Genomic DNA, 17,413 nt, shown 5'->3' on the forward strand with positions numbered 1-17,413 from the left:
GGACTCAAATGGGTATTTACATGCCAATATTCATAGCGGCATTATTCACAACTGCCAAAAGATGGAAGCAACCCAAATGTCCATTAACCCATGAATGGATAAACAAAATGAGGTATATACATACAATGGAATATTATTCAGCCGTAAAAAAAGAATGAAGTCCTAAAACCTGCGACAATATGGTGAACTGTGAAGACATCATGCTGAGTGAACACATCATATAAAGCCATACATATAAGAACAAATACTGTATGATCTCACTAATTTGAAATAATTATAATAAGCAAAAATAGAAGAATCAGAATCTAGAATATAGGTTACTAGAATCTATAATACAGGTGGGGATGAGGTAGAGAAGTTAAGGCTTAAAATATACAGGGTTCCTTCTCTTTTGTTGCTCAGATGTGGCCTTTCTCTCCCTAAGCCCAACTCAGCAAATAAACTCATTAACCCCCCTCCCCCACCAAGGGACATGACTTTCAGGGGAATGAATCTCCCTGGCGACACGAGACATGACTCCCAGGAATGAGCTGGGTCCTGGCAGTGGAGGATTGAAAATACCTACTTGACCAAAAGGGGGGAAAAAGAAAGGCAACAAGCTGAGGTCACAGTGGCTGAGAAATCCCAGAGTTGAGAGGCTATTCCTGGAGGTTTCTCTTATGTAAGCTCCAGCTAGACATCCCAAATGGCCACAGTATGCCATGCCCTTACCAAAAGTATTCCCCAAATACGTAGGTCCCTACCTGAGATTCTATAAAATACTCACTCGCTAAGTTTTATCTCTCAGAAACTTAAATCCACCAGAGTATTCCTATGCCAGACAAGTCCTAAAACCCAGAGGCAGCAGCCTCTTTAAGAACAACAATCAGATGCAGCCCCCTTCCCCATACTTTTGATACCCCCTTTCAATATGAACAAATTAGGGCAGTCGCTGCCTGGACACCCCTGAAGATTGAGAAAGTGATTAAGTGAGCGGAAGAGGCAGCAGCAAACAAGGTAAGATTTAACAAAGGTCTATGAATACTGAAACTTTATATAAATGACATGATGGAACTGTAAACTTTAGCATCCTTTGAAGTTTGTTCTATAGCTACTCATTGAATATACTATATATTGCATAATAAGGAAACAACTGAAATTGTGGAACTATAACCTGTAACAATTTTTGAAATTACCTATATAAGTGCTTATTGAACTGTACATCAAAAGTTAACACCTTTCTGTGTGTATGTTATATTTTACAATAATGGAAATACCTGAAGTTGTGGAACTGTGACCCATGATATTCTTTGAAATTTGCTCTCTACTCTTAAATCGTACTTTGAAAGTTATCACTGTTATGTATATATGTTAAAGTTCACAATAAAAAAATGCATTAAAAAATGTACAGGGCTCCTATTTAGAATGATCAAACTGTTTTGGTAATGGATGGTGATGACGGTAGCACAACATCATGAACATAATTAACAGCACTGAAATATATATACCTGAATGTGATTAAATGCTAGATTAAAAGATTTGCCCCTTAATCAACTTATCCCTATTTGGTACAAGAATAAAAAATTTTTAAAAATCCATGCAACTACACTACACAAACAACGAATCCTAAATTATACCATGGACTATAGTTAGTAATACAATTACAAAAATACGCTCTCATCAATTCTAACAAATGCTCCGTACCAATGCAAGGTGTTAATAATAGGGTGGTATAAAGGAATTCTGTATTTTGCGTATGGCTGTTCCGTAAACCCACAACTTTTCTAATAAAGAAAAATAGATAAATAGCCCTTAGAGCAATATAAAAATTTCATTCTTATTCAGTTTCTCATAGAATAAGGGGCACAAAGGAGATACCTGTGTTTAACAATCATAAACTGTAAATCTAGCATAACTTTTATTTCACTGTCTCTCAACTGTGAATGTAGCTTTTAAGAACCAGCAGCTGCAATAAGAACAAATTGTTCAAAGTAGCTCAATTTTTATGCATCTGCTAGTAAGAGAACCCAGAAGAACAAGATAAACAGAACTGGTAATCCTACCACTTCTCTTTCACATCTCATACCTTAGCCACTCCCTAAAATTTCTGATTCTTTTGGTTTCATTGTTTCTATTACTATATCACTTAAATATTTTTAAATGTTTGATGCCCAAGTGTACATATGTTTTAGAGCAATACAGTACCTCAGAGGAACACACCTTCTATACTGATAAGGAGTCAGGGACACCTCTAATCCTACTTGCATGTGTTAACACTGAGTTATTAATATGGCAGGCATTGCTCTAGCCTCAGTAGCACCAAAGATCTATAAATGAAAGATTAAATCCCCCTTAACTTCATAAATCTACTGTAAACCATACAACAATCCTTTAAGGGTAGGTACCACAATGATCCCCCCAGCTTACAGATGAAGAAACGGAGGCACAGAAAGGTTTAATAACTTTCTCAAGGTTACTAGGTTGGTAAGAAGAGCCAGGATTCAAATCCAGGCAGTATGACTCTAGAGGAAACATTCCAAACAACTAAGAAATACTTGTTCTCCTACTGGCCTAATATAAAATGTGTTCCTTGGTAACATTACACGGAAGTGACTTACCAATTTATAGCCCTACCCTCACTTTTCAGAAACTTAAAGAAAATTCAAAACAAAGATATAAAAGTAAACTGAAATTCTGATAATATCAGAATTCACTTTCTTGTCATCTAGGACAGTCACAGTTTGTAAATCTGTTGTCTCAGCCTAATGATTACTAGCAGCCTCCCCTCCGCATGTCAAAATTGCCTTGGTTTGGGTGATAAATTGTATATAGTCAACCTGCCTATAAAAGAAAGGTACAAACTCTAAAAATCCAACCCAATTTCCTACCCAAGAGGCTCTTCAGTGAATAAGCTGCATCTTTATTCCCTAATGGAAACTTTTATTGTTCTCTTTGTTCTAATAAATCCCAAACTCACACTGTCAAATACATAAGCAACCTTTACAGTAAAAGCCTAGGATGGCTCTGCTCTAATAAAACATGTTCAAGTTGTCTGTTACTAACACATACTGTATCTTCATCACCACACAGGAGTGTATAGGGTGAATGAAGAAAGTACATTTTTATATCTCTACATACAAAGCTCAATGAAACATACACATATGATTTATTTCCTTGAAACTTCCAGAATTAAAACTCCAGACAGAATTAAACCATTTTCTCCAATGCCAAAACAGTCAACATAGACATCTTCTTGTTTCTCTAGGGGTCACACTTTCCTTTTACATTCACTTCAAACATAAAGCAGAGGGAATTTATTCCAAACTCATAAAACATAATTCAAGATCTAACCCAATTCCCAGGAAGAAAAACTCCATTTAACAAAGCAGACCACATTACACAACACACAACCTCCTGACAGTCTGATCCTTTGCTGATTATAAGATGCAAGGGCAGAAGTTGTGTAGGTGAAGAGCTGGAAACTGAAATACCAGCATATTTACATTTCTCCTCCTTCACCTCCTGATGAACTGTAATAAATTTAGTCTAACAGAAAGGCTTCTAGTAAAAGCTAAAACTAGGAACCATGGTAATGGGGAAGCTGAGCTGTCAAAAGAGTTTTCTTTATTCCGGTCAAGTATTCTTAATTTCTTTCATCCTCACTTTCAGTCAATTTTCCTTACAATCTATTCCACACATCATTTCTACATTAACCTGTAAATATCCTTTTTTGGGGGTCACTTAACCTTCTGCAATTATCTACTGCCTAGAGCAAATCAAATTGACACTCTTTGATCTAGCAACCACTATCAATTTCATCCATCTTACAATCCAATTATGGCAACATTCAAACTGGAACTTCAACTCCAATCAGACTGGTCTTCATATGATCCAAGTCCTCAAAAGATAAAACCAGCTCATTTCTGCCCTATACCTTTGCTCATGCTTTTCACTTAAAAAAGATTTACCTTTACTCTTAATGTAAAAGAAAATGTATTACAAAGAGAGGAAAGCACTCTTACATGATTCTCTAATACAAAATTAAAGTTTAGAATAGAAAATCGTTATCTGTAATAAACATGACCCCTCAAAATGTTATGAATATATTTAAAACAGTTCTGAAGTAGGAAAACACTTATTTGAAAAACTGCCATAAATCTCTTAGAAAAGACAAAGTAGACAGCTTATTTATACTTGATATGTAAAAGAAATGGATGTAAAAGGAAAGTGTAACCCCTAGAGAAACAATTAATCCTTTATAATACATAAAACGAGGGGTTTTTTTTTTGCATAGCTGTTGGGTTTAAGAGTTAGTGCTAGTGTCAGAACTATTAGATTCAATGTATAAAGCTGTTTTTTCTTTTTTAAAACACCTTTATTGAGATACAAATGATGCACCTTAGAGGTCCTCCATTTAAAATGCAAAATTCAACGGTTTTTTAAAGAAGATTTTCATCACTACTCACTGTACAAGATTTTGAGATTCTAAATATCACTTACTTGCCCAGCTGTGTCCACAAGTTGAAGATGATATTCTTGTCCATTTACTGTGATCAGTTTTGTGAAAGCTACAGGGAAAAGAGAATTAAATATTAGTTAAAAAAAAAAAACTCTAGAGGAGGGATCTAAGATGGCGGCATAGAGAAGAGTGGCAGCTAAGTAGTCCCCCTGGAACCACTAAAAAAAACCAGAAACAACTAGTAAATAATCTGGAATAACTGCAGGGGGACAAACGTGACCATCCACTCATCATACACTAATCTGAACTGGGAGGAATACCCGAGATCACAGCATAAAATCTGTAAGTAAAAACTGCGAATCCAAATCGGGAGACCCCTCCTCCACAGCCCAAGCTACAAAGCCTCGTGGTGCCAGAGAGAAGCTTTCTCCCAGCAAGTGAATATAGCTCAGCTGAGCTCCAACTGGGGTTTTAATTAGTGAGTGTGAACTGCTCACTATGAGGTACGAATCCCCAACCAGTAGACAGAGGCTTTGGGTGATGACTGACCTTGGAGAGCCGGAGGGTCGCCTCGGACTAGCTCTGTTCCTTTTTCAACTCAGTGGAGAAAGCCTCAGCCATTTTCAGTTCCCAGTTCTGTGACCCAGACAAGGGTATAGCACAGGCAGAGAGAGACCACTGAAATACTAATGACCTCCTCCTAAGGCGTCTATCTTCTCTAAGAGGAAAGGGGTGGGGCCCAGCTCTACTACCTGCCTTTCATTCAGAACTTACACCAGCAAGAATTATAGGCTAATCTTTGCATCAGGCAGAGAGCACCCCTGCACAGCCCGGTGGCCCGGGGCTTCCCTTGAGGGACGACGCGCACTAGTGACGTAGCACAGCCTTCCCTCAGAAGAGGTCCTGGAAGATCACAGCTGAGAAGGGGGACCCGCTCGGAAAACCCAGGGACGCTACGTCAATGCCAGTGGTTTGTGGGTCAGGGACAGAGAAAATCTGGGGCAAAACTGAAATGAAGGCTTAGACTCCTGCAACAGCCTTGAACCTCCGGGAACACCTGGGAGGTTTGAACATTAAAGCTGCCCTGCCTCCCTGACCACCCAGACACACGCCCCACGTTCAGGGCGGACAGCTCCAACAAGAAACCCAAACTGAGTTCACCAACTGAACCCCATAAAAATCATTTCCCCACACACCACAGAGACAGAGTTGGGGAGAACTGACTTGAGGGGTATAGGTGACTCACAGAGGCCATCTGCTGATTAGTTGGAGAAACTGTGCACCGCCAACTTGTATTTCTAAAAAATTAGATTGGTATTTTTTTTTTACAACTTGAAAGAACCCTATCAAGCAAAGCAAATGCCAAGAGGCCAAAAACAACAGAAAATCTTAATGCATATGATAAAACCAGACGATATGGAGAACCCAATTCCAAACACCCAAATCAAAATATCAGAAGACACACAGTACTTGGCACAATTAATCAAAGAACTACAATCGAGGAATGAAAACATGGCAAAGGATATAAAGGACATGAAGAAGATCATGGCACAGGATACAAGGGACATAAAGAAGACCCTAGAAGAGCATAAAGAAGACATTGCAAGAGTAAATAAAAAAATAGAAGATCTTATGGAAATAAAAGAAACTGTTGGCCAAATTAAAAAGACTCTGGATACTCATAATACAAGATTAGACAAAGTTGAACAACGACTCAACCTCCTCGAAGACCACAGAATGGAAAATGAAAGAACAAAAGAAAGAATGGGGAAAAAAATCAAGAAAATCAAAATGGATCTCAGGGATATGACAGATAAAATAAAACATCCAAATTTAAGAATCATTGGTGCCCCAGAAGGGGAAGAGAAGGGTAAAGGTCTAGGAAGAGTATTCAAAGAAATTGTTGAGGAAAACTTTCCAAACCTTCTACACAATATAAATACACAAAGCATAAATGCCCAGCGAACTCCAAATAGAATAAATCCAAATAACCCCACTCTGAGACATATTCTGATCAGACTCTCAAATACTGAAGAGAAGGAGAAAGTTCTGAAAGCAGCAAGAGAAAAGCAATTCACCACATACAAAGGAAACAACAAGGACCAAGTTGTGACTACTCAGCGGCCACCATGGAGGCAAGCAGTGGCATGACATATTTAAAACCCTGAGAGAGAAAAATTTCCAACCAAGAATACTTTATCCAGCAAAACTCTCCTTCAAATTTGAGGGAGAGCTTAAATTTTTCACAGACAGACAAATGCTTAGAGAGTTTACCAATAAAAGACTTGCCCTACTTCAGATACTAAAGGAAGCCCTACCAACAGAGAAACAAAGAAAGGAGAAAGAGATACAGAGAATTTTAACAGACATATATAACCTTACATCCCAAATCACCAGGACACTCATTTTTCTCTAGTGATCACAGATCTTTCTCCAGAATGGATCGTATGCTGGGACATAAAACAAGCCTCAATAAATTAAAAAAAAAAAAAAAAAATTGAACATATTCAAAGCACAATCTCTGACCACAATGGAATACAAACAGAAGTCAATAGTTTTTGAACTGTGACTCCACTATTTACTTCCTACATGATATAAAATACACAAACTCTAATGACAAATCAGTGGTTTTGAGCTCAATGTAAAATATGTAATTTTTGACAAGAACTATATAAAGCTGGGGGAATGGAGGAGTGTAGGTATGCAGTTTATGTGTCCTATTGAAATTAAGTTGGTATCAAAGAAAAACAAGATTGTTATGGATTTAAAAGCTTAATTTTAAGCCCCACAGTAAACAGTAGGGTATGGGTTAAGAGAAATGGGGGAAGGGGCAATGGGGAGTTAAGAAATGAGTGTAGGGTTGTTGTTCAAGGTGAAGGGAAATTTCTAGTAATGGATGGTGGAAAAGTGATAGCATTACAACATTCTAAATGTGATTAATCCCACTAATGGAAGGCTAGGGAGGGGGTGGAATGGGAAGATTTAGGCTGTATATATGTTTCCACAATTGAGGGGAAAAAAAAAAAAAAACAGTCTAAATAGATGACAATTGAATGTCAAGGATGACCCTGGATGGAATCTGAGGATGGAGGACAGGAGGCTCAAAGGGACACAGTTGAGACCTAAGGAAAAGGAAATACAGAATGTAAGCTTCGTATCATTGTTGAATCTCTTGTACTTCTTAGCTGAGCTTAATGGGATTGCATAAAAGAATGTTCTTGTTCAAAAAAAAACAAAACAAAACTCTAGACCACTTAAAGCTTGAATAATGACAACCTAATTAAGCACAAAGTTCCTTATAGCCTCATTAAAATGCCCCACAAAGCAACAAAAAAGAACAAGTTGCTGAGTTGTATAAAGTCTTCCCTGTTTCCACTACTTAACTAAGAAACACACAGGTTGACTGACTAAAAGCAAGAGCGTGCAAACCTTGAATCTTTTTTTGAATGAAACTGAAATTAGGGAACAATTCATATCTTATAGAAGTAATATGACAGCTTTATGTCTGGATAGTCCTTTCTCTTGTGCCAAAACAAATATATTTCAAAGTTTGAGGTATAGAATCAATTAAAAGCATACAACTTTTCACTAATTTCTAAGAGATCTGAGGACAGAGCACACAGAGCTAATACTCATTGAGGAGCTAAGAACTTTCAATACATAAAAAAATCAACAATTTTATTGAAAGATTTAACAATGGAACAGATGTTCTGTGTTAAAGCCATCACTCCCACTAGGCTTGAGGCTCCTAGCAATTTGTCAAACTTCTTTTCTCTATCAAGGGGGAAAAATCAGACTCAAATAATTTCCAGAAAAGTCAACTGAAAATTCTAAGAGACAGACGTCAAACAAATATAGACAAATACTGAAGAACTATTAACAGTAACAGAATATTAAAAAGTAACCATCTGGAACCCTGACAGCAAATGGAACACGTTTCTTTTGCATACCCTGCCCCCCGCCATCCATGATTCATGGTGAATCCTAGAACCTCCTGGCTGTCCATTAAACTTGATGGCAGGCAGCAGAATCTACCCCTTGTACAGTTGAAAGAGAACCCATCTAGGTCCACTTTGTCCCATGGCCAAAAGGCAAAGCAAGAACAGAGAGGGAAATTAAGCTAAGTGACAAAAGGAGGATAGAAGATTTTATCTGAATTATATGAGTTCTATGAAGAGAGAAGGGATGACTGAAAGAGAAATAATAATCAAAGAGAAATATATTAGCATCATACTTTTCTAAGGCAAGCAAGAGTGCTAGAAGTCAAGGGAGTAAAGATTACAGACCACACTACTTAAGCAAAAGGATTATAATCCTAGAACTGTGTAGTATGCCAAACTTTTTATCATTTGTATACCCTTTCTGGAAATTACCATTTTAAGGAAATCACTAAGCTGGATGAAAACTGCATCATAATAAGTATCTCAAGATGGAGAATACCCAGTATAACCTGTTTCATCAATTCTAAAAAACGTACATTTTAACCTCTCTGAAAGTGGGATGCATCTTACAATTGATGGTGCTGTCAATCAATATCAGCCAGGTCATGATGAAGCTTTGTGAAAACCTTCCATTGACACTTTCAATAGGAGCAATTAACGTATTTTGGATTTGATGAAAATTATGTAAGAAACAAAGATAAGCAATAAACCAGTAAATGAACTGCTAAATGAACTGCGGTTTGAAGTATAATGTTACAATTATTATAATTATTAATAATTATTACAAAGATAATTGAAACAAAAAAATCATTGATTCATTCAAAAAATATTTCTTGGGTGCCTATTATCACTAGTAGAACTGTTGTAGGTGCTTGACCTCAGTGAGTTTACAATCCAGTGAAGAAGGGAGGCAGACACAGACACACAAGAGAATCATGTATTGATCTGATGAGGTGATCAGTACATGATGAACATGAGACATGATGCAACTTTGCTGAGTGGAGAAAAAACAACAAAGTCAATGTGACTAGAGCCAAGCCAGAGAGAAAATGGTAGGTAGAAGAGAAGGCAGGAGGTCAAGCCATTTATGGCCTTAAAGGACATGGTAAAGGCTTCAGATTTTTATTCTGAACATGATGGGAAACCATGGATTTTAAGCAAAGAAGTAACCTGATCTGATTTACATTCTGAAAAGATCACTCTGGCTGCTCTGTGAAAAACAGAAATTGGCAGAAACAGGTGAAGGGAGAGTAGGTGAGAGTCCACAATATAGTGACTATGTGGACTATTATTATCTATAGAGGATGACGGTGGCCTGGATTAGAGGGGCAAGAGATGGGGGTTAAAGAAATGGGTGAATTCTGGATATATCTCAAAGGGAGAGCCAAAGAATTTGCTAATTGACTGAAGTAGGCTATGAGAGAAGCAAGGGTCAAGGATGACTCCAATGCTTGTGGCTTGAGCAACTGTTTGAATAAAGTTGTTTGTACCAATATAGGAAAGTCTATACCGAGGAGGAACACTGGGAATGGGAAGGAAGGAATTCAGAATTAGGTTTTAGATATGTTAAATTTGGGATGCCTATTAAATACCCAAAGGGAGATGTAAGCAGTTAAATAAAAAAGCTCAAAGTTCAGGGAAGAGGTTGGTGCTGGAGAATACACATTTGTGACCCATTGGCAGACTGATGTTAAGTCAGAGGAGTGCCAAGATCATTAAAGCGCAAGTTTAGAGAAAAGGCCTGAGCCTGAAGTCAAAGCCCTGAACACCCTACTTTGGCAGGTCAGAAATCTCAAGAGGATTCAACATAGGAGACTGGGGAAATAATGGCCAGTGAGGTAAGAGTAAAAAGTCAGGAGATATGTGTAAATATGATCTAAAAGAAATAAAATAGCAATGTTTTAGTGTATCTTTGCACATAAAAAAGACACATGTTTTCGTATACACAGTAGTACAATGAAATACAAGACCTTCTGTCTGTCAGAGGAAAACTACCTCTATTTCCTAGAGGAAAAAACTTTGATAAGAGATACACATATAAAATCCTCAGTTCTTCAGACCAGACCAGGAACAAACTCTTATAGGTTCTCTGTTTTCAATCCCATGTGAAAAATGGACAGCAGGCTTTCTCCTGATAACACTTTCCTTGAACAGCCCTTCTCTTTTTTCAATCACTGGAGGAAAAATTCATTTCCAGTCTAAAACTCTGAAACTCCCCCCCTAAGCAGACTAATAGCCACTTACTAGTAAACTCTACCATACAAGTTAAGATTTCTAAAATTTGTTATTCACAAAGATTTGTGTTATTAAAGTTAATTGAGAACTCTTAATTCAGTACCTTCCTAAGAAGTCTACCCATCATGCAATGCTTGATATGATACAAAACTCCTAATCAGAATTTCCCAGTTTTCTGAAAGGAGTTTTATTGATTCATCAGCAGTATTACCTTGAGAAGGCAGAAGTTTTAAACTGCCATTAGCTTAATTCATATCAATTTAGTTTGTATTGAGTTGTTAGATCAACACTACAGTAGATAATGAAGCATATTTGCATAAGCAGTATTTTGGTCTAAAAATTTCCCCAAACTAAAAACTATGTGGTTTTATGGATGTTACTCCCCTACAGCTCTCTTATTAAAGATGAAAGAGCCCCAGATTTTTTGTTCTTGCAGTGAAACTTCATATAGAACATCATATAGAACCTGTATGTTTTATATTACAAGTATAAAAAGTTACTGAGTTATTTTCAGAGTACTGTGTTTTCTAAAACCATAAACTATTCAAGTTGCTAGCAAAAGTCTATGATAACCTCCAATTCCCTATTATTGCTGAACAGGATTTTTCTCCTCAATAGTGGGGGGGCATGGGTGGAGCAAATGAGCCACAAGGGCTTCTGCATTGCTTTAGACTATCAGAAGCATGGTAAATAGAATTTGATATCTGGATATGCTTCATGAACTTTAAACACACATACAATTCAATATTCATTTCCACTCTTGCCTAAAGACTCTGATTTTATTTTGGAGATTTAAAAAAAGGTCATTATAAAAGCATTATTTTAAAATTAGGTCAGTTTACTGTCATAATTAATATGAAAATATCAAAAATATTATATAAATACAACATTAAGTAACATTTTTTTTGTTTCATAAGGGAATCAACAGACAATACCAACATACTAGCAATCTTCAAGGTTTTCGGGCCACTGGAAAATAACTTTGCATTGCAATATAGAAGAAAAACACAAATAATCTGTCTACCATTAACTACTTATTTAGATCCAAGAAACTTTCCTTATCCATTAATTAAAAATGCACACAAAATACTTGCCTTGGTATATGCTACTGACCCATGAGCAGTACTTAAAAAAAAAAATTTACAGAGGAGACAGAATGACACTACTGAGCAATAAGTACTTGTATTAGGTAGGAAAAAATTTAAAACATGATTAAAGATGATTTTGAGTCTTTAGAAGTGGGTTATATCATTCTGTTTCTGAGAGAATACCAAGTTATATATGTTAGACTTCTGATTCATTATTCACCTAAAAAGAAAATTTATTTATATATAATACCATGACTTTCCTTCCAATTCAGTTTTAAATGGCACAAGGATATGAAATTAGAAAAAAAAAAAAAAATTTTATAGGCAGAACTTACTGTGAAAACTATCGTCTACTGTTTTATGACTGAAATTCCTTATCTCTTTAAGGATATAAAATCCCAAATTGCTATGCATAAGCAAATATTAAGACCAAGATCATAGTTTTCTTCTGTTCTTATTCCAATGGATAGACAACCAAACTTGTTCATCGAGCTTTCAAACTAATCTCGTCACAGTGCCATACTATTCTATAAGCGACCAGCTAACCAAATCAATAAGAGGATGTAGTCAGGACTCCTCCCATAGACTGGCAGAGGATACTTTCAAACAGGGTCTTCCCGAGAGTTAGTTTAGCAAACAAATGAGTTTCTTTCTCTGCTTGAGCATACCAGATACAAAGGACAAGTGAATGTTTTAGGCCAGGGATCAGCGAACTTTTCCTGTAAAGGACCAAATAGTAAATATTTTAGATATTGTGGGCCAAAGGGGCGGGGGGGGAGGGGAGTAGTTTCTGTTGCAACTATTCAACTCTGCCAGTGGTGCAAAAGCACTCATAAACAATATGTGAAAGAATGAGTATGGTTGTGTTCTAATAAAACTTTAGTTATGGACACTGTGCCAGTTTGAATATATTATGTCCCCCAAGAAAAAGCCATGATCTTTTAATTCAATCTCATGGGATATTGGGATTAGGTTGTTTCCATGGAGATGTGACCCACCCAATTGTGAGTGACACCTTTGGTTAGGGTGTGATCTCTGACTGAATGTGTCCATGAAAGTGTGGCCCCACCCATTCAGCATGGGCCTTGATCAGTTCATTGGAGTCTTATAAAGGGGCTCACAAACAGAAGGAGTTGAGAGCTGCAGCTGAGGGACACATTTTGAAGACAGCCGCTGAAAGCTGACGGTGACATTTTGGAGAAATGCCATTTTGAAACGCAACCTGGGAGGCAAGCAGACACCTGCCATGTGCCTTCCTAGCTAACAGAGATTTACCAGATGCCAATGGCCTTTCTCCAGTGAAGGTAGCCTATTGTTGATGCCTTACCTTAGACACTTTATGGTCTTAAGACTGTAACTCTGTAACCAAATAAACCCCCTTTATAAAGCAAATCCATTTCTAGTATTTTGCAAAATGGCAGCATTAGCAAACCAGAACAGACACTGAAATCCGAACTCCCTATAATTTACATGTATCACAAACATTCTTCTTTTCAGTTTTTCAAATATTAAGAAATGTAAAAATTATCTTAGTTCTTAGGCCATATAAAAGCAGGCAGTTGATCAGATTTGGCCTATTTTAAATCAAAGCATTTAAGTTTCTCTCTGCAAGCTCTGGGCAGGAAAAGCTTACAAACCTGGTTGTTAAGTCTGTTTCATGTTTACTATACGCCAATCAGGTTTTGACGAATCCTATGTTTAATCTATCCATTCCTAGTGGCAAACATTAAAGAAGTCCTGGTCTCAAAATCTGAGACTGGTTGTAAGGCCTAATTGGGGTTCTAAGATACGCTGAACAACTGAAACAAACCAGCCTTCAGATACCCTGAGGGAAAGCATTTCAGATTCTCCTCCATGAGGCAATCAAGATTCGTCACACAGTCCTAGAATCTTTCAGGAAGGATCTGAAGCCAATGAACTGAAACTGGACAAGGTTCTGATATTCCATGTTTTTTCTGCACATGACCCAAATTACCAACAGGGGGCTTTTACAGACTTTTCTTTAATGCTGTGACTACTATGTCCAATTCCAGGAAACTAATGTCTCCGCAGCAGCCTTCTTTCAAGTTGTTAGACTAGAAGGGGTTAGGCAGACAGTGCTCTTTCAAGAATCTTAAGATATAAGGGCTCTTGAAAGTGCATTCATCCTGTTTCCAAGTTGGAATCCCTAAAAAGGGCTAGTGGTTACAAGAAGGAAAATATAAAAAGAACTGGGCTCCCGATTCCTGTTTTCTTGAAACAGAGTCAGGAATATGAAGGTTCAGTTACAGGATTGGGTGCTAGTTAAGTAATTTCCAGCAGCAGAGGATCCCAATGAAAAAAAATCAGCCATTTCCTTGGGTGAAGTTTTTGGGTGCTTTCTTTGACCTCAGTTTGAGACACATGGGTTTAACCCAATACCCTAAGCAATCAAAGCCTCCATGAACACACAATGACTATTCGTATGCAAAAGGACGGCCTTCTTAGTTTATAAGTACTTGAAAATAATACTTACTGTTTTCTATGGTTGGATCATAGGAATCAACAAATTGGCCTTCAACAAACTGAATTGTCAATGAGGATTTCCCTATAAAAGAAAACAAAAGCTCAGTATGTATTGGCATATCAAGGTAGAAAATCATAATTCTACTGTTTTACATAAAAATTGCTCTATTAGATGAAGTAATTGAAGGTATTAGGATGAGAAAACATTCCTTTAATTAGCATTTGAGCAATTTCAAAAAAGGAAATAAATTTCTCTTATTTGCTTTATATGGAAAGAATATAAGCAGTTATTATGAATTAAACACTTCTGTGACATTAACAAACATTACTGACGAACAAGCACATAAGATATTCTGTTAAAGGTTTATAAAACACTCTCTTAAATAAGATCTAAACCAAGATAATCTCCTCTAGTGTCCTTGAAATCTGTCTGTTCAATTTTAATATGGAAATTATTCAAAATGATTAATTTATTTGGGCTCATCCATATATGGCTGTTAGCAGTGTTGACAGGTAGTTTTTAAAAGAAGGTAATCTGAAAATAAGTAACAAGTCTATTTTAAAAAGCTCCTTTAAGTTCATAGAAATCTTACCTTAATCATTTCAATATTACATGTCAAACAGTGCCTTGGCAAATAGATGACAATTTTAAAAGGTTTTGTAGTTCACATAATCATCAGTAATAAATGAGCAAGTATATTAACAAGTCAAGAACTAGAGTCCTAAACTCACACCCCATGTATTTGTTACCTAAAATTTCCACTGGAGGACTTCAGAATAGGTCACCCTGTGAAGAAACAGTGTGTAAGAACACAATCCAGACTATTTGATCACCAGGAAATAATAAGTGGTCCCTCTGTAATTTCACCCCCAAATCTTGTCTTCTCTTGTACATCCTCAAGGCATTATTAAACACAAATTTATATGTTTACCATATTTCATTTAACTTCTATATCAATAGGATATGCAATGAGAGTGAAAGAGAGAGGTATAATAATATCAAACTTTTACAACTGAGGGTTTACGTTGCACTTTTCCCTCCTCTGAACCACGGAGAGGTACAGTTCACAGACGGCACAATGTTTTCATAACCAAAGGCATTTCCCATATATTCAAATAAAAATAATCTGGCTTAAAATCAGAGATGCTGGTAGACAACTAGAACATCCAGAAGTTGGCAAATCAATTTAGTTCTCACTGAAAGCTAAATTTTTTTTTTTTTTTTTTTTTTTAGAGTGTCTCTATAATTACTAAAACCTGAAATCATTCTCAACAAAGCAGCCTACGCAAGCTTTGGAAAATTATGTTACTCCCTGTTTAAAATCTCATTGCAGTTAGAATAAATTCTGAATTCCTAACCATGGACCAAAATACAAGGTCCTGTAAGATCTGGCCTACCTCTCTGACCTCATCTGCTACCACTGTCCACTCCCCCTACGCACCCAGCCTGGCTGCAGTCACACTGGCCTTCTTTCAGTTCCTACCAAGTTCTTGCCTGCCTTAGCACTTTTGCTCTTGCCACCCACTCCCCATCTTTGAATGTATAACTCAATTTGGTCATTCTGGTCTTAGCTCAAATGTCACCTCTTTAGGTGACATTTGAACACACTATCTAAGGTTAGCACCTACTCCCTAAGCTACTTTGTTACAGATATCCTGTCTTATGCCTTAGTACTTGAAGCTATCCGAAATTCTCTTCATTAGTTTATTGAGATTGGCACAGCGCCTGACACAGTAGACATTACTTCTAAACAAATGCGTGAAATTATAACTTTCATACTTCCAAGGGCACTCTTATCCATTCATATACTAAAAAAGATCTCAATTTTATGGACATGAAATAAAAAACACAGTTCAATAGAAATTAAGAAAACAATTCAATAAGTACTTACTGTGCCCAATCACAAGCCTACGTGCTAAGATATACGGATGAAACTGATTTAGCACTGTCTAGAACAGTTTATATACTACTGGATCATGGGCAGAAGGAGGTTTTCACTCTACCCGTCTATCAGCAGAAGGAGTCGTCCATTAGAATGATATATCTGGGCAACCCCATTCCCAGCAGTCTGCTTTTGTCTTCATCTCAAATTCTTAACTTTACTTTAAGGAAATGTGATGCCCATATATGCAAGGTTTCTAACAGCTTAGCCTCAATACTCACTGATTTTGCCACCAATAATCTTCATCTCCCTGCCACTGATACTGATCAAAAGCAGTGGGTTCTTAGCCCAATGCGCTCAAACAACCAATTCCTGAGACACCAGAGTTAACAAAAATAAAAATCTGTCTCCCTGAATTCCAGTAACTCTGATAGTTATGATGAGGTTAGAGATGATCTAATTACTAAGCATATGCAGATTGCTACTGAGCATGTCAAGCAGGCCAATTTTGGTTAAATCCAACTTAGTCTAGCAAGACAGTTTTGGAATTGGGGAAGATTAGGTCTGGGGTGACTCAAAGTCTTTCATTAATAAACATTAGGGGCTGCCTTTAGTGATCACAAGACTCTAAAGTTGAAAAACAGGACAAAGGGGTACAAGTGAGAGTCAATCACAAGGTTTTTACAATCACAAGATAAAGGCTATATAGTTATATACAATCATTATCAGAGATCAAGGCAGTTGGATTATAATTCAGAAATTTCAGGTATTTCTCTCTGGCCACTCATACACCAGAAAGTAAAAGAAATATCTATACAATCATTCAATAATCATAATCACCTGTTAAATCCTAACTACTTCAGTAACCTGTCTCATAATCACACCACGAAACTCTAATTACTCCCCAGAACAGCTCCTCTCCAGTCCATATACAGGTCTATGCATTCTCTCAACTCTTATTTTCTGGCTTCCATTACACCTAATCCAGAGTATCTCTGGAAACAATGTTCTTCAAACCATGGGCTATGACCCAATTGGTCATGAAATCAACTTAACGACTCGACCAATAGTGTTTTTTAAGAAATAGGAATTCCAGAGTGGACTGCAAATAGTAAAGGTGTTCAATGAAACTTTTGTTCCAGTTATAAACACATTTATGACTGGGACACAATGTAAAATGTATTTTTTAATACAGACTGCAGTCAAGAAGTTAGAATTTGCTTCTCTAAACTATTACCTTCAATTTCCAATCTCCATCTGGTTTCACTTCCTTCCTACCCAGCTTATGCCACAAAATAATGTGTAACATTTTCCACTACTCTTTTGTCAGAAAACTAGATTTTC

At 36.9% G+C, this 17,413-nt stretch overlaps 1 protein-coding gene across 1 annotated transcript in view; it reads right to left on the reverse strand.

Moving 5' to 3' along the window:
* Positions 1-17,413, reverse strand: part of RHEB (Ras homolog, mTORC1 binding) — a 76,088-nt gene that overhangs the window by 21,440 nt on the left and 37,235 nt on the right. Inside the window, exons 2-3 of the mRNA XM_037835778.1 lie at positions 14,197-14,268; positions 4,480-4,547 (exon numbers count right to left, since the gene is read on the reverse strand). Of these exons, the coding sequence (XP_037691706.1) occupies positions 4,480-4,547; positions 14,197-14,268 (140 nt within the window). The remainder of the gene's footprint in view (positions 1-4,479; positions 4,548-14,196; positions 14,269-17,413) is intronic.

The sequence above is a fragment of the Choloepus didactylus genome, chromosome 5, assembly GCF_015220235.1.
Source record: "Choloepus didactylus isolate mChoDid1 chromosome 5, mChoDid1.pri, whole genome shotgun sequence".
Taxonomy (NCBI): Eukaryota; Metazoa; Chordata; class Mammalia; order Pilosa; family Megalonychidae; genus Choloepus; species Choloepus didactylus.